This window comes from Chionomys nivalis, chromosome 3, assembly GCF_950005125.1.
Source record: "Chionomys nivalis chromosome 3, mChiNiv1.1, whole genome shotgun sequence".
NCBI classification, from domain to species: domain Eukaryota; kingdom Metazoa; phylum Chordata; class Mammalia; order Rodentia; family Cricetidae; genus Chionomys; species Chionomys nivalis.
Genome location: NC_080088.1, coordinates 953254 through 975110, shown reverse-complemented (window position 1 = coordinate 975110; position 21857 = coordinate 953254). Strand labels below are relative to the sequence as shown.

General features: G+C 42.2%; 1 protein-coding gene across 1 annotated transcript; it reads right to left on the bottom strand.

The window, feature by feature from the left end:
• Positions 1–5020: 5020 nt before the first annotated feature.
• Positions 5021–5453, bottom strand: LOC130870862 (40S ribosomal protein S24-like). The gene has a single exon (XM_057763768.1). The coding sequence runs from the start codon at positions 5414–5416 to the stop codon at positions 5021–5023; it is 396 nt and encodes a 131-aa protein (XP_057619751.1). The 5' UTR covers positions 5417–5453.
• Positions 5454–21857: the final 16404 nt, after the last annotated feature.

Genomic DNA, 21857 nt, shown 5'->3' with positions numbered 1-21857 from the left:
TGCTCTGTGGGCAACTGTCCATAAATGCACACTTTCCAGAAACCCTTCAGGGTGCTTGAGTCTCAGTTGCTGTACTCAAAGCAAAACCACCTCCATGGAAAAAATAACTCATGCAGAACACTTACCCAGTCCATTTGGGCACTAACCGTGGCCTAAACAGTGGAGAGAAGGCAGAATGCATCTCCAAATGTTGCTGCAGGGTCCCTGCAATGGCTTCCTAGCTAGGAACTGAAGACTTGCACAGCCCAGTAAACGTCTCTCTACCAAAACTTCAAATACTTCAGCCACCCATTCTGATTCATGCTTGATGCAGATCCCCTCTACATTAAAGATCTGAAATCTGAGCATCTTGCACAGAGAACATTGGCATGGCAGAAACACTCATCAAGAAAGAAGGAAGGCTTTCAAGGTTGTTTAGACTCAAGCCTCAGTACAGGTCAGCTTGCCCAAGGTCTCTAGTTGGCCGATTTGAGCATCTCACTCTGGCACTGCAGTTTTTACCCATCTCCATGATACATGAATGCCACTGCTGTTGTCTCTGTTTCATGGGTGACGCAACTGAGGGAGGGAAATGTGAAATGCGCAAAGCTGATCCCTGAGACAGCTAGGGCTCAAGCCTGCAGTTCTGCAGGAACAAATCATTTGAAGGTGAATATTTAAACTCTTACGGGCATAGTGTCAAATGACATCCAACACATGGTAATAGACCTAACAAAATCCTGTGCATGGTGAGAGCTAAGATGCATTACTAGAATATAAAAGGGGGCTGAGGAATGGAGGGATAAGTTGTTGTCATAAATGGAAACGCTCAATGTTTGATAACTTTTCATCCCAAATGATCTATACACTTGACCAATATTGATTAAAATCCCAACAGAGGGGTGTGTGCATGTGTGTGTTTATGTGTATGTGTTTGTATGCATATTATATATGTGCATATGTATACATGTGTATTTGTGTGTATGGTTATGTGTATGTTTGTATGTGTATGTATATTAGTATATATTATTTTAATAAATAAAGCTTGCCTAAAGATCAAAATTCAAAATAGCCACACTAGTCAGGGACTGGTGGCACACACCTTTAATCTCTGCAGCCATACTAGTTAGCCATAGAGGCTGAGCAGTGGTGGTGCATGTCTTTAATCCCAATACTAGAGAGGCATACAAAGTGGGATGAGACAGGAACTGGCTCTCTTTCAGTCTAAAGATTTCATAGAGATAAGAGCTCTCTGGTGGTTTGGCTGCTTTGCTTTTCTGATCTTCAGGTTGAACCTCAATATCTGTCTCTGAGTTTTTATTAATCAAGCTACATATATGCATGTGTATATATGTGTATCTCTCCCTCCCTCCTTCTCTCTCTCTCTCTCTCTCTCTCTCTCTCTCTCTCTCTGAATGTAACTTGACAAGGTGACCATGAGTTCTATCTTAATATGTAAGGATCTAGTACAACAAAAAAACAATCTGGGTTAAAACAGCAAGAGGCCTACATTGCTGATGTGGAAAGGTCATTTGTCAATCTGTTGTTTTATTGGTTAATCAATAAAGAAAACTGCTTGGCCTGATAGGACAGAAAATTAGGTAGACGGAGTAAACAGAACAGAATGCTGGGAAGAAGGGAAGTGAGACAGACGCCATGCCGCTTCTCTCCAGGGCAGACACCATGAAGCTCCAGCCCAAGATGGATGTACGTTAGAATCTTCCTGGTAAGCCACCATCTCATGGTGCTACACAGATTATTAGATATGGGTTAGTCAAGATGTGAGAGTTAGCCAAGAAGAGCCTAGATATAATGGGCTAAGCAGTGTTTAAAAGAATACAATTTGTGTGTTGTTATTTCGGGTATAAAGCTAACTGGTGGCCGGGAGCTGGGAGGCGGGAAGCGGCCCGCAGCTCCTTCTACACATTGCCGCATCTCAACGCATCCCTATAAAAGTTTAATTAATTTTGAATTGGGTCAAAGCCAATAGCAGAGACAGGAGAGTCCAGACATTGACTCACACATTTGCAATCTCCTGATTATAACACAGACATCAGCACACCAGAAAAATGGGAAAAGGTTGAATCTTTAAAAATTGTATAGAAGGAATTAAATACGAATTTGGGGGAGAAATGACCTTGAATTTATATCACATACAAACTTTAATTTGAGATGGATAGTTGAGAAATTTAAACCTCTAAATATTATGGAAGAACATATTAAAAGGTCTTACTGGCTTTAAAATAAGACAACATTCCTTATTTCTGACCCAAAGCATACTGACTACAAAAAATTGCTGTATGTTACTTCATTAAAACCAGAGACTTCATATTTGTCAAGTTAAACTACTTTTAAAGAGTTGAAAATGAGGGATGAAGAGAGAGCTTAGTCACTAAGTGCCTGCCATGTCAGCACGATGACCTGAGTTCAATGCCCAGGTCTCACATTTAAAAAACCAAGTACTGGGGAGTCAGAGACAGGCAGATCCTTGGGACTTGGTTACAAACCAGCTGAGCTCCAAGGCAATGAGAGACCCTGTTTCAAAGAAAAACAAAACAGGAGGCCCCTAAAGAATAAGAATAGTACTCAAGTTTCCTACACAGAGTTGGTGAGTAGACTGACTATATAACGTCACAGTATCTGATTACTCTGGGATGATACAGTAAGCTGAGCACAGGAAATAGTTATTTATTTACTGCATGTCTCAGAAAGATTTCGCTTATTTCGAATTACACAAAAATGCAACTATAATCAATAGAGTTTGAACTGTGTGGTTATTACCTCTTGGGAAACACTCAAGCAAGGTCACATGAATTAAGAAGAATAGTCAAGCATAACACCTAATCACCAATAAAGGCTAGTGATCCAGGAACTGACCCCAAGGAAATAAAATCTGTGAACTGCCCCAAAAAGCCTTCAATAAACTCAATGGGATGAGAAAATCCCACAAGAAGACACAGAAAGGAAAAAACAGGAAAATAAAATCCAAAGGATAATGAACAGTAAATATGAACCAGAGTAAAACAGAAATCCTAGAGAAGAAGAAAACAGTGAAAGACACCCAAAATTCCATCAACAGTGTCAACAGCAGACACTGACATCGAGAAGAAACAACCATCCCAAGACAAAATATTGAAAATAAACTACCTAGAAAGATGTAGATAGAAACTGTGAAAACACAAATTGGAACTACAGGATGCTAAAAACTGCATACAACAATGGAACCCTCAGAAGCTAAGAAGGATCGTAGGAAAACTGTTCAAATCTCAAGAGGGATTTGAATACTCATATTCATGAAATGCAGAACCTCCTAGGCAAGATAAACTCAAAGATTACCCAAGATAAATTATAAGAAAACTTGAGTGGGGTGGGAACCAAAGGCAAAAGAATTTTTAAAGCAATGAGAGACAAACCACTAGTCACACATGAAGCAAATTCCGTGAGGCCATCAGCAAATCTCTCAGCTGGGGTGGTTCCTGCAAGGTTCTGAAAGAAAATGATGTGTCTTGCTAAAAAGGAACATTATGTCAGCAAAACTATCCTTCAGAAATGAAAGAGGTATTTTACTATAAAACGAAAGATATAAATTAAAATTAGTTTATCAAAACTGGGACTGAAAAAGCATGGGATAAAACCGGACTCTCTGAACATGGCGGACAATGAGGGCTGATGAGAAACCAAGGACAATGGCACTGGGTTTTGATCCTACTGCATGTACTGGCTTTGTGCGAGCCTAGTCAGTTTGGATGCTCACCTTCCTAGACCTGGATGGAGGGGGGAGGACCTTGGACTTCCCACAGGGCAGGGAACCCTGATTGCTCTTTGGGCTGCTGAGGGAGGGGGAGTTGGTTGGGGGAGGGGGAAGGAAATGGGAGGCGGTGGCGGGGAGGAGGCAGAAATCTTTAATAAATAAATAAATTAATTTAAAAAAAAGAAAGAAAGAAAAATCAGGTTTGGTCAAGGAAAACCACTTGAGAAATCTCCAGTAGGAAAAAAAATTAGTTTATCAAAACCAGAGGTGCCTTGAGAGTCACTTTCTTTTTTTATGATGAGGTCTCTCACTGAACTTGGAACTCAAGAATTAGAGTAGTTTTCCTGCTAGTGAGCCCTGGGAGCCTCATATGAGCATTTGCCCATGGAGGGTGTTATAGAGGTGTGCTGCCACACTAGGGTTCACATGGGTACTAGGGATCTGAACTCAGGTCCTCACACTTGCAATACAAGTATTTTATCTCCCTAGCCATGAAACTATTTTTAAAACCGAGATATCTTTCAACTAGCAGGTTTTCACAGGGGAAGATGACAACCACAAAATGAAAGGTAACCCACAGAATGGGAAAAAAAAATGTTAAAAGCCTTGTGTTTGATAAGGCACTAATATCTGATTAAAAACTTTCTAATAACTCAGTAAGAAACTAGCAATGGGCAGACACAATCTGCTGACTAACAAGTAAATGAAAGTGCTCAAATTGCCATCACTGGGCTGTTTAAACCGAAACCACAGTGAAACACTGTATTCATTTAATTTCTGCTACTAGGGTAAAATACCCTAACAAAAAGCAACTTCAGAAAGAAAGGTTTATTTTGATTACAGCTCCCGAGAGATACAATCCATCATGGTGAAGAAGGCCTGGCAACAGACAGGAAAGGCTTAGAAGCAGGAACAAGAAGATGGCTGGTAACATTTTCATACTTTACAGGAAACAGAGAGAAAGAGGACAAAAGTGAGGCAACTCCTAAAGTCTGCCCCCTAATAGACCTCTCCAGCAAGCCTGAGCCTCCTAAAAGTCCCAACCTTCCCAAACAGCATCATCAACTGGGGATGAAATGTTCACCTGAGCCTATGGGCATTTCTCATTCAGACCCCCAAGTACCATCCTACACCTCAGGACGTTGTGACCCAGAAGATGAAAGATGTGGACAGTGAAGTAAAAAACTTGAAACCTTTAAGGGCATTTAAAGTACCGTGTTCTTTTTTTTTTTTTTTTTTAAGCTTTTAGTTTATTTGTCCTCTAGGAAATTGCCTGCAAACCACAGCAGATCAAGTCACCGCAGATCTACTCCTTTGGCTTTTTGCAGTCCCCCTAACCTTCTTCATTCTATTCTTGCGTTCCTTTCGCTGTTTTCGGGAGGTCTTTTTCTTCTCATAAAGGCCATGTCTTGCAAGTCTGTGTTTGGGCTCATTCTTCTTTGCATAATCGAGAGAATCATAGATCATGCCAAAGCCAGTTGTTTTCCCACCACCAAAATGAGTTCTGAACCCAAATACAAAGATGACATCTGGTGTGGTTTTGTACATTTTGGCTAACTTCTCCCGAATTTCTGTCTTTGGTACTGTTGCCTTCCCAGGATGAAGGACATCAATAACCATCTGTTTTCTTTGAAGCAGACGATTGGTCATGAACTTCCTGGTCCGGATCGTTACTGTGTCATTCATGATGACGGCCGCGCCGAGCTGCTAAAGCAGGAAAAGAGACCCGTGTTCTCTTTTGAAACAGACTAGTTTCTTCAAACACTAGAAGCAGCCTATGGCATGACTCAGCAAATTTCACTCCCCTGTTCATACAGGAAGTTGTACTTCTCAGCCCATCTCTATCGGCATCAAAGCAGCTGTAGGACAGCCCAAGTGCAGATGCTGCCTGTCTATCAGCACAGGAGCCGATAAAGAAAATATGAAATAGGGGCCAATAACATGGCTCAAAGGGTAGTGAGGCTTGCTTCCAATCCTGTTGAGCTAAGTTTGATCCCTAGGATCTACGGGATGAAAGGAGGGAACCAACCCTACAAGCTGTCATTGACTTCCACATGTGTACCTTGGGATACATGTTACACACACATGCACACATACTTAAACACACATGCACACACACATATAAATGTAATAAAAAGAAAACATAGTATGTAGTTTATATATTACACATATAAAATATTTCCATCTGTAAGAAGAAGGAAATAGAGTCATTTGTAATATCAGATGAAAGAGGAGGACATCCTTCTAACTGTAATAAGCCATAGAGACCAACGCTAATCAGTGGATGTGGCTAACAGCTCTGAGTTCTACTATTCTCCGCATTGCAAAAACATCAACTATTACACAGTGCCATGTACAAATAGAATCTAAAGCAGGTGAGTCATATAAGCAGCAAGTAAAGCAGAGGTTCTGAAGGTTAAAAGACAGGAACACGGAAGAAAGACTGGCGGAAAGACTGGTGGGTTGTAGCGTAGTCACAAGATGAATGGGCTCTGGGAAGCAGAAGACAACATGGTGGCTACAGTACAAGAAGTTGCCTTCTTGTACTGAAATTTGCAGAGTACAGCTGAACCACTCTCAGCACACAAAAAAAACAACAATGAATTAGATATGCTAATAGCATAGCTGTTAATTTCTTCTCAATCTATGCCAAGAACTGATAATCATGGTGTAAACCTTAGTATATGCATCTTAAAATTATTTTCTTTTTAATTATGAATGTGATGAATGAGAAATGTCCCCCATGGTCTCAGACATTTGAACACTTAGTTCCTGGTTGATGGCACTATTTGGGGAGGTTTGGGAGGTGTGGCCTTGTTGGAAAAAGTACATCACTGGGAATTGGATCTGGAAATATATAGTCTCACCCCACTTCCAGTTTGGCCTGTTTTATGTTTCCAGTAAGAGGTGATCTCTCAGCTTCCTACTCCTGCTTCCATGCCTCTGCCCACCATGATGGTCTCTTATTCCTCCAGAAACACAAACCAAAATAAACTTTTCTGGAAGTTGCCTTTGGTCATGGTGCTTTATCAAGTAACAGAAAGTATCCAATGAATGTATATGTGTTTGTGTTTGTATACAGGTATGGGCAGGTGCCCACAGAGTCCAGAAAAGGGCACCGGATCTCCTGGAGCTGAATTTACAGTCTGAGCCACCATGTGTAATTGGAGGCTGCTTGTTTGTTCCCGGATGCCTAGACTTGAAACAATCACACAGAAACCATATTAATTACAATACTTTTTGCCCAATAGCTTAAATGTATTTCTAGCTAGCTCTTACATCTTAAATTAATCCATTATTCATCTCTGTGTCACCACGAGGTCATGGCCTACCTACAAGGTTCCGACTTCTTTCTAAACCCAGCTGAGATTATAGTGCCTTTTACTGCTGATGAAATTAAAAAAATTATGGGAAAGAGCTTGTGCTAATTTTTTAGGAGAGATTAATAGCAATTATCACAAAAGTGATCGAATTAACCTTATAGAGAGAACTACTTGGATCCTTCCCCTCATTGTACAGGACACATCAATAACTGGACCTTATACATTCTATACTGATGCAAATAAATCAAGAAAGGTAGGTAACAAATCAGAAGATTTTAAGTAAGGTGGAACAAAGCCCTTATAACTCTGGCCAAAAGGCAGAATTATATGCTATTCTCTTGGTACTAAGGGATTTTAAAGAACCTCTTAATATAGTTACTGATTCACAATATGAAGAAAGAGTTGTCTTGCATATTGAAACTGCTGAATTTATAGCAGATGATACAGACATGACTTCATTATTCATCCAGTTTCAAAATATAGTCAGGAACCGGCTTTTTCCTGTATACATAACACACATCTGATTCCATACATATCTGCCAGGTCCTCTAGCACAGGTAATGCAGAAATTGATTAATTGTTGATTGGAAATGTGTTGAAGGCCTCATAATTTCATAAAAAAAATTATGTCAATAGCAAAGGTTTAAAAAAAGAGTTTCCTATTACATGGCAACAAATTAACGAGATTATAAAGAGATGTCCTACTTGCTCTTTCTATGACCAAACACTACTACCTGCAGGGACTAACCCAAAGGGTACTCAAAGGAATGAAATGTGGCAGATAAATGTGCTCCACTTTGCAGATTGTGGGAAATTAAAATATGTACATTACACCATTGATACTCATTCAGGTTTTCAATGGGCAATTGCCTTGAGCTCAGAAATGGCTGATTCAGTAACCACACGTTTATTAGAAGTTATGGCCATCATAGCTATACCTGCACAAATAAAGACAGATAATGGTACAGCATATGTCTCTAAGAAAATGAAACAGAGTTCTGTCTTATGTCAGGATCCATCTAGTATGGGACAGAAAAAGAAAGAATTTAGGAAATTCCATACCTATTTTTATCTCTATGGCACCTTTTATCAAATATATGTCTATATAAATAATGTTTAAATTTTCCACAATGAACAATAAATTTTCCTGCAGTAAACTTTGAAGTTTCCAGGAAGAAGATGGGGCCCTACAACAACAACTGGTTGATATGACATCATGATGCTGATAGTACTACTATATGACTGATTTGGGGTACCAACTGCTCAAGATGATTTCAACTTGGTTAGGTGCACTTTCTTACAACATTCTGGACAGAACTGCAAATAGGAACCTCAGAAAAACCCTACCAAATATTCAGAGACTATTTGCAATTATACCAGACAGTAGTCTTGAAACTTAATCATTATTTTAATTTTATAGGATCCCATAGAATGAACATCACCCCCATGACAGCTGGAAGTAATTCTAGAAGACAATGTCACCCTTCCCAACTAAATTTGTTCTTGGGGTTAGGAACTTCAATTAGGGGTTATTACTGGTATAGAGTTAGGGGTTGGGGGAAATTATATAGGCTAAGGGAATTTTTTAAAAAGGGGGGAAATCAGATGGAATAATAGGTAGATTAGTGTGAGCTTACCCACACTAATAATAATAGTGAGTAATAGAGTGAATACTTGTGAGCTATTAATTATAGGCAATTTAACATATGTTTCTTGCTTGATATTGTTTATGTTGGTTATAATTTTAATTTTTATACTTGATATTTGTTCTTATTTATATAGTTTTGTATTGGGCTTAGAATTCTCTTATTTAGACAAAGGGGGGAGGTGCTGTGGGAACTCCTTCACCCAATAGCCTTTAAGATACCAGACCACTTGGGCATTGTCTCATACTATAAATGTAACTGTAAAGCTTGCAAGCATGCTTTCTCTCTCCACTGCTGGATTCGGTTCCTGTTCCCCATTCGTGCAGAGGACTGTGGTCTGTCATCCCTTCCCTGAATAAAGAACCCTTTATTATACTCAATCTGAGCCAATGTGGGATTACTTTATAGCATCCATCTTCAACCATGTGGGTGTTAGGAACCAAACTGCAAGAGTAATCAGTACTCTTAACCACTGAACCATCTCTCAAGCCCCAGTAACCACATTTCTATTCCCCTTTTAAATCTCAGGTAAGCTCGGACATAATGGGTAAAGTTTCACCACACAATCACAGATATTCACATTTGTCTGCACACCTACTTTGCAAGATACATACATTAAACATCCCAAATGAATAGCTGTGGGCATCAGGGGGGTGTTTCCTGGCACTGTAGCTCATCGATCTGGCTGCCATTGCCACCCTCCCTTCTGTTCTCTGACTCTTTTCCGTGGTGATATTTTGTTTGTGCTTTAACAAATAAAGTTTACCTGAAGATCAGAGTGTGGAGCTAGGCACACTAGTTAGCCATAAAGGCCAGATCATGGTGGCACACACCTTCAAACCCAGCACTAGGGAGGTGGGGATGGGAAATGATACAGCTGGTCAGAGAGAGAAATATAGGGCTGGATGAGAAAGGAGCTCGGGATTCAATCTGAGGTTTCATAGAGGAGGCATTTATTCTGAGGACTTGCAGAGAAAGGATATCCCATTCGATCTGAGGTAGGAACTAGTGGCTGCCTGCCCTACTTCTCTGATTCTCCAGTTTTCACCCGTTACTATTTGACTCTGGGTTTTTATCATTAAGACAAATTAGAGTATGTGCTACATCTTCCTCCAGCAGGAACCCGAAGGAAGCACACAGTGGGAAATTGTTCAATGGTAGATCATCTGACTACAGAAATTGTCTGTTAATGTAGGCAGGAGATAGAATTGTCTCCCCCAAAAGATCTGTGCAGAGCCTAACCCCGGTACTGGAGCTTACTGACTGCATTAAGATCTTTGCAGTCTTGATAAATCATGGTAAATTCACCACTAGTTAACATGGCATAAACACAAAACACAGAAAGAAAATTGCCAACAATCTCTACCTTCCTGTACAGAGACCATGAACCCTGGCTTTCTAGGAGTTTCTCCACAAACAATCGTCACTAGTGTAAGAAAACACCTGGGCCTAGATGCCTCACAAATAAAAGAAAAGAAAATCCATTCAGTTCCTAATTTTGGAGGGTTGGGGTACTACTCCAGCACCCTGGCCAGCGCCCTATGTGGCATCCAAGTATAGCAGGGCAGAAAAGAAAGCACCCTACACTATTCCAGTGCAGAAGGGGCCGGATCTCAGGGTGTGGCCTTATTTGCTGATTTCTGGAGCTCTGTCACTCCATGAGACCAGTGTCAACCCCTTCTCAGGGACTGCCCCTAGGACCTGACCGGGCTCCCACTGGGCTCCATCTCTTACTAGGCTCACCACCTCTCACATTGCCACACCAGGGACCACACTCTTCTCTCCCTTGTCAAGTGAAGAACAAAAGTCACATGTTGGAAAGACTTAGTCTTGTCACAGACCTAGGACCTGCTCACATCACCGCTCTGCTCTCGTGATTAGCTGAATCAAAAAAAAAATGCTTCAGTTCAGTAGTGTGAGCCCTCCATATAATCAAGCTGTAGATGTGAGATTTAGCCAATAAGAGGCTGAAATTAATGGGCTGGCAGTGTTAAAAGAATACAATTTTTGTGTTGTTATTTTGGGTGTTAAGCTAGCTGGGTGGCAGAAACGCAACCCACAGCTTATTCTACAAATGGCACCTAGACGTGGATAACTGAATCCACAGAAAGCCTGAGAAAGCTTGGGAAAGAATAGAGTAAAGCATGTTTTCTTGGTAGTAGCAATTTCTTGGGTCTGCTCTGCTTGCTAGAGGTAAGCAAGCGCTCTCATCTAAGAGAGGCTTCCTAACTCAGCTTTAGTTGTAGCTCTTTTAGGAGGTCCTGCCATGAAACATTTAAACAGTGTTGATGAAAAGCTGAACGCATGCTTTTTGGTTTTCAGACGTAGCAGGAAAAAAGCTGCGCCGTTTCAAAATGCTGGCTTTCTGGGCTGTCCTGCCAGGGCAAACTCTGACTCTTTCAGGCAGGCAGTCCGACTGACTGTGGTCGGTGAGCAGAATGCTGCAGCTTGCTTGCTGGCAAGGACCTTGAAATGCCATAGAGTTGTGGCAATAAAAATGGCTTCAGCTGGTACCTCTGCCATGAGGCTGGAAAGCTAAGGAATGGGATGGATTCAGCCGACAAAGCCACAGCTTTAATCCTACCTATATTGCTTGGTAAATTAATGACGCGTATGGTCAGAAAAAGAGAGATATACAGTAAAGAGAGATTCAAAGACAAAGAAAACCTCTAAATGGTTTACAGTGTGTTAAAAATATATGCAGGCTAAAGGTTAAAGTTCTTAAAAGTAAAAAAGAAAAATAAAGAAAGAGAGTAGTTTGGGTGTGGTGGTACACACCTTTAATCCCAACACTTGGGAGACAGAGGTAGATTGACCTCTGTGACTTCAAGGTGTGGTAGCACACGCCTTTAATCCCAATGCCTGGGAGGCAGAGACAGCCGGATCTCTGCAAGTTCAAGGACAGCCTGGTCTACAGAGTTATTCCAGGTCAAAGATATACAGAGAACTTGTCTCAAAAAGTAAAAGTAAAAATAAAAGAAATAGAGGTTAAAGTAAAGCCACACAAAGATGGAAAATACACAGAGAATCTTGATACTGTATGCTATTGTGCTCTCTTTGAATTGTTTGAATGCTGAAAAAAAACCAATAGCTGCCAAAGATATTTGTTTATAAATGCTGCTGAACTAATCCAAGATATTTTCAAAATACCTTGACTTCAGAATTTGGATCTAAGGATATCATGGTTTGGAAAAGAGTTTCTTCCTTTGTTTTTACAGAGGATGAAACCCTGTGGATTGCTTCTATCCCAGTATGGTATGATAGACCATGCCCTCCTGAAAGGTTGCTGTGAACACCTTCAGAAAATTACTTCATTCAACTGCCAACTGAGATGAACCTAGCAGACAGGTTATACCATGAAAGACCTGAATAACAGCACCCCCATTCAGCAAGAAGCAGTTTGGAGAGAAATAACCATGCCCATATTCCCAAATATTGTTTATAAATGTTCTTTTACACTTAGAGGGGGATATGATAGAGATATGAATAAATTGCATTGGTATAAATCTTGACTTATTGATACAAGTTTAAGGTCAATTTTGTTATATGTATATGTATTTCTGACCTTGACTAGGGTATTGTGATTGTGTAGTTCATTTAAAAATGTAGTGTATATAGGTTGTTAATTGATAATCATTAATAATAATCAAGCTTTTAGTCATGTTAGTTAGATTTTCTAGATGTGCATAGATATATTCCAGATAGGCATTCTTCATATCTTTCAAAAACTACAGAATATGGCATGTTAAATGTTTTAATAACTTAGGGCTTTTCATGACAATGAGACATATCTGCTCCTGGCAGCACCAATCTTCTACTTCAAGAAGAAGATGGGCATCAAAGAGGCTCCTTATGGAGTTTGATAGCCATTTGGGCAAGAAACTGTTTTTGCCTGGACTGTTGCATAAACTGGATACAAAGAACCTGCAGAAAGAGGACTGATGAACTTATCTAAAGGTGAGATGATCTTTCGGGGTTCCTGATTCATGAAAGAGTCTGCGAGACATTCTGCAGGATACAGTAGATAGTGACTGAACTGTCTTTGAAATTTCCTGCTTCATCGAAATGTCTCTGGATACTATGGGCCTGGAGGCCGAAGATGGATACCCCAACGGTACAGAGAAACTTTGGGTGATTGTCTAGGCAGCAAGATGTCTCTGTCATTTCTAGAGTTCGGAAGTTGCTTATTTCTTGTTTAATTAGGTAATATTATATCCTTCTGCAGTCTTTGATGGAGTTGAAGACTAGATAGTTATTGTTTTCCTTAGTTATGATAAAAGATAAAGTAGATATAAATATTGTAACTGTAATTCTTGCTTGATAACTGTTTTGTTATATGCAATTTTACTATGTTAAAGTGAAAGCCTTTCCTTTTTGTTTAAACAGAAAAAGGGGAAATGATGTGGGAAGGTCATTTGTCTATCTGTTGCTTTCATTGGTTAATTAATTAGTTAAAGAAACTGCTTGGCCTGATAGGTCAGAACATAGGTGGGTGGAGTAAACAGAACAGAATGCTGGGAAGAAGGGAAGTTAGGCAGTCGCCATGCCTCTCCTCTCTGGGTCAGATGCAATGGAGCCAGCCGCCAGGACATGCTGAATCTTTCCCGGTAAGCCCCCACCTCGTGGTGCTACACAGATTATTAGAAATGGGTTAATCAAGATATGAGAGTTAACCAAGAAGAGGCTAGGTATAATGGGCCAGGCAGTGTTTAAATGAATACAGTTTGTGTGTTGTTATTTTGGGTGTAAAGCTAGCCAGTGGCTGGGAGCTGGGAGGCAGGAAGCTTGATGTAGCTTCTTCTACATCAAGCCACTGTAGGATCCTGGCTGAGCAAAAACCCTCTCTGGGGAAGGAGCAGGAAGGGTGGGGCAGAGATGCAGGGAAAGGTGAGCCTAGGGTTCACATTCAGAAGGGGGTATGCCTTTCAGAAATCACATTGTTGTCATTTCACACAACTAACAAAATGCAATGACTGAATCCTTCCTGAGAGGTCAATTCCTGCACTCATAAAATTAGAGAAAATCCGAGGATATAACAACACAGCCAATTGTCCTGCTGTCCAGAGTGAGTGACAGGGGCCTGTGTCAGGAGTCAGCTTCCTGAAGAGCAATGTTCTAATTGAGTGCCTAGCAGACCCCTAACTAGGACAGCATCTCTAGGTGCCTTGGGAACTCAGGCATTTTAATTACCCGTACTGACTGGCGTCTATTTGACATCGTTAAAAATAACAATCGCGTTTGACCAAAATCGTGGGGGGGGGGGGCACAGCTGTGGCACCCACCCCCCTGAAGGCTGCAGCATTATTTTATAATGTTTGATATTTAAATTTTAATGAAGGTGGAAGGAAGATGGACTCCGCACACGAGGAAGGTGAGTAGCAAGAACCTATTCCAGAATAAACAGGTCAGCTGGAAGGTGGGGGAGGCTTGGGGACCCCCGAAGTCCAGGAGTGCACCTGCATGTGGGCAAATGCACTTTGGCTGGAAGCCAGGGTGCAGAAGGGAAAACGGCTTCAAGAGCACAGAAAAAAGACTTGGGCGGGTCATTCCTTGCCTGGGCTTGAGAGCCAGACTCCCCTCCACAGCTCTGCAGACTCTGCAGCAGCTCTCCTCTCTGGTGAAGATTCCTTGCTCTGCAGACACTGGAGGGAGCCATGCTTCTCCCCCACCTGCTGGCAGTTTTCTGAAATGCAGGGCACACCTGGCCAGAAGCAGGCTTCCTGATCCCTCAAAAATCCACCCTACTTCCTCTCCTCTGGAAAGAAAGCAAAATGTGGCTCAGAAAACAGCCCCATCTGCCAGTATATTTCACATCTGGTCCTTCCGTTTCACACCATGTCTAAATCTCTGTGGTTCTGTGTTGTACACAGAACCGGGAGTTGTGGGATGTGTGAGTGGGAAATATTTTGTGATGTCAATTGCTGGGATTCCTCTCTCAATGTTTCAGTGTTTTTGATAGCATGTTACAGTGTGATGTTCCTGCTCAGGGGTACAGTGTGTGCTAATTGAAATCCATCTTTATGAAATCCTCCCTTTATGAAATCCATCTGTTCTTTTTGGTTTGAATTTTATTTTACTTTATAGATGTGTATACATCTATACATATGTGTGTGTGTGTGTATAGTGTGTGTGTGTGTGTGTGCGCGCGCCCATATGCAGATTCGCATGTCTGCTGTATGAATATTCACATGTGTGTAGGGACATGTGTGTATGGGTACAAGTCCATCTGAAAAAGACCAGATGTCTTCCTTAATCATTCTCCACTTTTTTTAAAACTTATATTTATTTTTCATTATTGTGTATGGAGTTTGGATACATGCATGCAATGCCCTTGGAGACCCCAGGCACCAAATTCCCTGGAGCTGGAGTGACAGACTGTTGTGAACCACCTGACATGGGCGTTGAGAACCTAACTTGGCTCCTCTGCAAGAACAAACTGTGCTCTTAGCTGCATTTTATATTGAGGTGGAGTTTCTCAATTATGCCCAGAGTTTGCCTAGCTAGCCATCTCACTCTGAGGATCTCCTGTCTCCACATCTCATCTGCTAGGATTAAAGAACAGCCATAATTCCATAATTCCCATGGGTGCTTGGGGGTCTGACCTCAGGTCCTCTCACTAGTAATGCAAGATTTACTGGCTGAGCCATCTCTCCAGCCCCAGAGCTGACTTCCCAGCTTGTAGAGAGAACATGAACACTTGTCTTTCTGTATCTGGTTTATTTCATTTAGCATAATGCCTTTCAGTTCCATCCATTTTGCTACAAATGAATTTATAAAATGAATTCTTTTTATGTCCGAATAGTATTCTACTATGGGTCACAATTTCTTCTTTCTTTCTTTCTTTCTTTCTTTCTTTCTTTCTTTCTTTCTTTTTGTTTTTTTAAAGACAGGCAACCCTTACTGTCTCAGAACTCACTTTGCAGACCATGCTGGCCTTGAACTCACAGAGCTCCTCCTGCCTCTGCCTCCTGAGGTGGGTTAAAGGCATGCGCCACTACCGCTTGTGGGGGGGGTCACAATTTCTTTATTCATTAATTCAGTTATTTCCTCACGTTAATGATCAACCTGGCTGTTGTGACCCGTGTAACAATATCCATAGGTGTGCAGGTCTCTCCTCCACAGACTGACTACATTTCTCTTGGATATACTTGCAGGGGTGGAAACACTGGATTATATATATGGAGAATCTATTTCTAGTTTACTGAGGAGGCTCCATAGTGTTCTCAGAATTACTATATTAATTTACCTTCCCATTGATAACATTTGAGAGTCCATTTTCCTTGATATCCTGGCCAGCGTTCATTATTCTTTTTCAACAGCCATTATGTCTATGGTAATTGTGAAAATAAATCCTCCCAAGTCCAGAATGACTCACACTTCCTCATAAAAGACTACAGAGTCCTACTCTTTAGAAATGTAAAATTTTTATGCCCCCAAATCTCCCTATTTTTACACTGAAGGGGGGTTTTCTCACTTGAAGAGCACTGATAGGAGTCAAGGTGTCCTTCTGGTCACATGTCAGATTAGCACCTGGGCTTTCTAGAAACACCAGGGCCAAGGAAGGGATGAAAAGGAGGCAAGAACAAGTCTCCCCATTTCTCAGATTCACTGAATCTCCTGAACAGGACACATGAAGCTATAAGTCATAGCTAGTCTCCTTTCCTGTGTCCTAACCAAGAAATGGATGGGATCAGCGAGAGGAGGGCCCAGCCAGGGGCAGTGGAGAGCAGTTTAGACTGAACTTGTCTACCAGGGACAGGCAGATGTTGCGGGGGCTGTGGACTGTGTTCCTGCCGCCCCAGCTCCTGGTCGCCTGGCTAACTTATGCCCCGAAATAACAGCACACAAACTGTATTCTTTTAAACACTGCTTGACCCATTATATCTAGCCTCTTCTTGGCTAATTCTCACATATTAATTTAGCCCATTTCTAATAATCTGTGTAACACCCCAAAGTGCGCTTACCAGGAAGATTCTAGCCTACGTCCATCCTGGGTTGGAGCTTCATCGCGTCTGCCCTGGAGAGGAGAGTATGGCATCTGTCTCTCAGAGGAGCTGCCCTGCATCTGAGCTCACTTCTTCTTCCTCCCAGCATTTTGTTCTGTTTACTCCACCCACCTATGTTTTAACCTATGAGGGCCAAGCAGTTTTTTTATTTTTTTAACCAATGACCTTTCTCCATCAGGCAGAGGCAAAGAAAACTGGGCAAAATGGGAGATTACAAGTCAGTAGCCACCTCCACTGGTCCCTGAGCTGGCTCTGTGAACCGTGAGGTCTCACTCAAGGCCAACAACCCCAGCTGCCATCAGCAATGAATGAGTTTTGCAGGAAGATGAAAGAGTGGCTTTCCTGGGCCTCTCAAGAGTACTTACTGTGCAGATGACCTCTGCTTCTTGTTCCCTGTTTGCAGGCGAGGGCTTGCATGGGGGTGAGGGCTAGTGAGCAGAGTCTCTTCCTGCCCCATCCCTGGACAGCCCTGCCTCTGCATGACATCCCCCCCACCCCGTATGTTCTGCTGATGTAGATTCTCCCATTCTGCTTCTTGACCTTCCTATTACACATTGTGCCATTTCCAAGAGAGCTGACAGGGACTCACTCTGCTAACAGAGGGGCAGGAAGCAATTTATCCAACAAGTCGTCTGCACACCCAGGCTTGTAGGACTGAGCCCCTATAGTGCCTCAAAATGCCAGTTACAGGGGATACAGCACCCTTTTATGGCCTCCTCAGGCACCTATCTGCGATGTGCATATACCACACACACGCACACACACACGTGCAAACACACACACCACAATTTTCACAAAAGTACAAGAGATAATAGTGACCACTCATCAGACACTTGGCATTTGCACTAACAACTAACAACTAACTAACAACTGCTAAACACTACTACACTCCTTTGATTCTTGAAGATCTCAATGAAGGAACTACCATTTCACCTTCAGAAACATGGCATCCCAGCACCAAAGCTACTAAAGGCTGGAAGAAAGACCCACTCCCCAACTCTGATGATGCAAGGGCAAAAGCTATCTATTGATTGTCTTCTCACCCTTAGACCCAGGACATCTCTGAAAGCAGTGCAGAAACAGGCACCTACATGTACTGAATTCCCAAGATCCCAACCCACAGGCAGATGTGATTCTATTCTCAGGTCACCTTGGGTCTGTTGGATCCATACACTGAAGAGATGACTCTTCCTGTGTTTTCTAGGATGTTTCGGAGGCATCTGCAGAGACTGAGATGTTGCACTCAGGATCATTCTCTGTGGTGTTTATTATATTTTTTTTTCCAAGGTTAAAAGCATAAGAGCTATCCGAGAAGTTCATGACATTAAAAGAGAGATTTCAAGAGGGTGGGGCATTACCCAACCAGTAAAGTACTGCCTTTGCAAGATGAGGACCTGAGTTCAGTCCCCAGAACCTACACAATGCTGGGCATGATAACTATACTTGTAATACTCGGGCCATAGGCCAGACCATCTAGCCTAATTGGTGAGCAGTTCCTGGCCAGTTAGAGACTCTGCTTCAAAAATAATGGATGTTGTTCCAGAGAATGACACTCAGGACTGTCCTCCAAACTCCACATACACTACACCTGCACCAGCACATACATGTGCTGGGCACACACACACACACACACACCCCAAATACACACACACATACACACACACATACGCACATACACATACACCAAATACACACACACACACCAAATACACACACCAAAAGTGAAGTCCCAACACTAGAACCCGAAGCAGGAGGAGGAGAGGAAAAAAACTAAAGAGATGAATGAGACCAGAGGAGAGAAAAGAAAGAAAGCACAGAGAACCAACTCCTGAAGCAGACAATAGCAAGCCCGTGCTCCCGTCCCAACATGGTCCTCAGCTTCCTTGTTTCTCCCTGCACTTCCATCCATTTAAACACCGCCAATCTGGTTGGCTAGAGCAAACCTTGAGTCTGGATTGCACTAGAAATATCTGAGGCTCATATTCCACGTTGAAAACGACCAGATTTGACTGCAGTCGTTTTGTGGACGTAACAATGAATCAGCAAGAATGGGAGCTGGCAGAGCCCAGCACAGGGGAACCAGGAAGAAGCACAGATGCAGTTTGCTTCCTGCATTCCTCGCAATAAACAGCCCTTTATATAACCGCGTAAATCTAAAAATAGTTCATTTTAAATTTTGAGTCCTTGTATGTGATGAAAGGAGACCGTGCATAAAAGCCAGTTATTCGTTTGTTCTCCACATTAAAGGCTTCGATGGTAAGAGCCCAATTAACAAAACAGACCAGTGGGAAATTACACACACTGCTTTTTGTTTATTCTCAAGAGACTCTGCGCTCATTCCGCATTGAAAGGAGATTATACACATGACTTACGCGACTCACACACATGAAGTGTTTGCTCTCTCTGAACTTAGGCCACTCCAAAATGACCGTGCAGGAAATAACTCAAGAGGAAACACAATTTCAGAAAGATAGCCATGCTATGCCATTCACAGTTAAGAGTGGCGTTTCCAGGCACCATGCCCAAAGCCTATGACATAGCTGTGGGCAGAGAGATTTTCAAAGCTGTGACTCCAGGCACCAAGACTGTCACTTGGGAATTCTGTTTTTCAGTCCTGAGTTTATCCACATTGTCTCCTCAGCTGCCGCCCCCACCTCGCCGTGTGTGTGTGTGTGTGTGTGTGTGTGTATATGTGTGTGTTGTGTGTTTGTGTGTATGTAGCCCAGAGACTGATGTCAGGCATCTTCTTCTGTTAGTTTCCATCTTAGTTTTTGAGATAGGGTCGTCTCACTGAGCATGGAGCTCATTAACTTGGCTAGGCGGTCTGGACAGTAAAACCTAGGGATTCTCCTGACTCTCCCTTTGCTAGGATTATTGTGCTACCACCTTTGGCTTTTATGTACACGTGGAGATCCAACTCAAATCCTCGTGCTTGTATAACAAGTACTATAGTCACTGAGCCTTCTCCCCAGAACTGTACCTTCAGTTCTGATATATTATCTAAAATTAATTTTAAATAAATTTTAATAAAATTATAAATATATTATATAAAATTACTTTTTATCTGTTACAATGATTATACGGATAAAGACCCCAGGTCTAAGGGGTCAACTAGTTATGAAAACCCTGAGTCTTGACCTCCTTTCCTAGCACAGGAGACAGGTCACAACCTTATCTCAAACACATCTTCAGCCTTTGTTAGTGGGTTAACTTCTCAAGGACACTGGAGTCATTCCTAGGGGACTCCATAACTAATAGCTAATAGGAATCCCACCTGGTCCTGGGCATGCAAGTCTGTGATCTGACTGTTCTGATCCTCACATGCAAGACCTAGCATTCTGTGTGATTTTGCTGACAAGCTGTTTGCCCACCAGCTGGGAAACAGTCTTACTTGAACAAACCACTTGGCTGGAGGGAGGCTGCTGACTCTCAGTGTCCCTATCTCCAAAAACCCAGATGGCTCTCTGCTCCGTGTCTGTCATGGCTACGTCTTGTGAGCTGACTAGACTCCACCTCTTCTTAGAGCAATGAATGTCTGCAGAAACTAGTGCTAAGGAGAGAAACCACAGTCCATCCCCTGGGGACGGCACAGATCATCCTAAGTACAAAGCGACAATTTCACAGAGCACCACCCTCTCACACTCCATCAGGAACTTTTCCAAGAGATAACCTACCTCCCATTCCCCCCGAGAAGCTTGTTTATGGAGGTCTCGTCTGTTCTTTGAGAATATCAAAGTTTTATCTACTTCCTGACCTTACTACGCCACTCCCAGAGTATGTAAAATATGCAATGCTTCTTGGTTAGTCTTATTTTTTCATCTTCCTCCTCCGTGTGTGTGTGCATGCACATGCACGCTCGAGTGTGTATACATACATGTTCTTGTGAGTGCTGCCAAGCACATACCACAGTACATACATGACAGTCAGAAGACAATCCAAGTATTCACCTCTCACCTTGTTGGAGATAGTGTCTTATTGCTGGTGCTGCACTTGCCAGTCTATCTGACCCATGGCTTCCACAGATCCTCCTACTTCACCTTCTGCCTTCATGCAGACATACTGGACTTACAGGCATGAGTTACCGTGCCTGACTTTATGTAGATTTGGGGGAAACATACTGGTGTTTTCATGCTTATGTGGCAAATACTTTGCCCCCTGAGCTATTACCCCAGCCCCAGCTAATATTTTAATATCAAGAATGACTAAGAAGTCTGTATAGGGCAGTCACAGAAGCAGACAATAGCCAAGGAAGAAGAGAAACTTCTAACCCATGCTATCACTATCAGCCCAGTGCAGAGGATGTCTGGTTGCCCATGGGTTCTCTAGTTTCCAGCAGGGTTGGCAAAGCTGACTGCACCTCACACCAGGCTCCTGGTAGCTCAGGGGCCCACTCCATGCCCAGGGCAAAACTAGCCCAACACCAAATTAAAATGAAGACATCAGACCCGTTCCTAAACACAATTACTGTGGGTGGAGGTGACTGAGTATTAACTCAGTCTTCAATGGGATTGCAAGGAAGGGTAAGGGCTATGAAGGCAGAGATGAGCCAGGCAGGTCTCCCAGCAGTGGACAGATGCTCACAGCTACATCAGCAATGAGGAAGCAGCAACTGAGGGAAAAATAAGATCATGTGGGGATTTCGAATTCCATGAGAAATAGTGTTTCCAAAGCTGAAAACACACACAGCGTGGATTATAAATACACAGCTATTATCTACAGCTCTGTACAAAGTGTGTTATTATCTAGATTATTAAACTAGTGGCTTAGATGTAACCATTATGAAATGATTGCAGAGGAGGAAGATTGAGGAGTGGGGCTAATTAATGGGAGCCTGGGGGAAGTCAAGGCTGGATCCAGACCCAGGCCTCCCTGTGGCCTTGTTTTGGACTATGAATGTGTAAAACAAAGAGGGTGTTTTCAAAACCACATACAATGTCCAGATGTCATTCTCTGTAATTACAGTAAGCACATTCAGTAGGTGTCTGGAAAACTGTGTTTCAATAAATCCTCTAGGCAAATTAAATAATGCCTTAAGTACAAGAAGGGAGATATAATGCAAAGATTGTTTCCAAAAGATATAGAGTACAAGGTATCAGTTATTAGTGACAAGCAGGCCCCCGCAGCTGATTGCAACCATAGACATCATTTGATG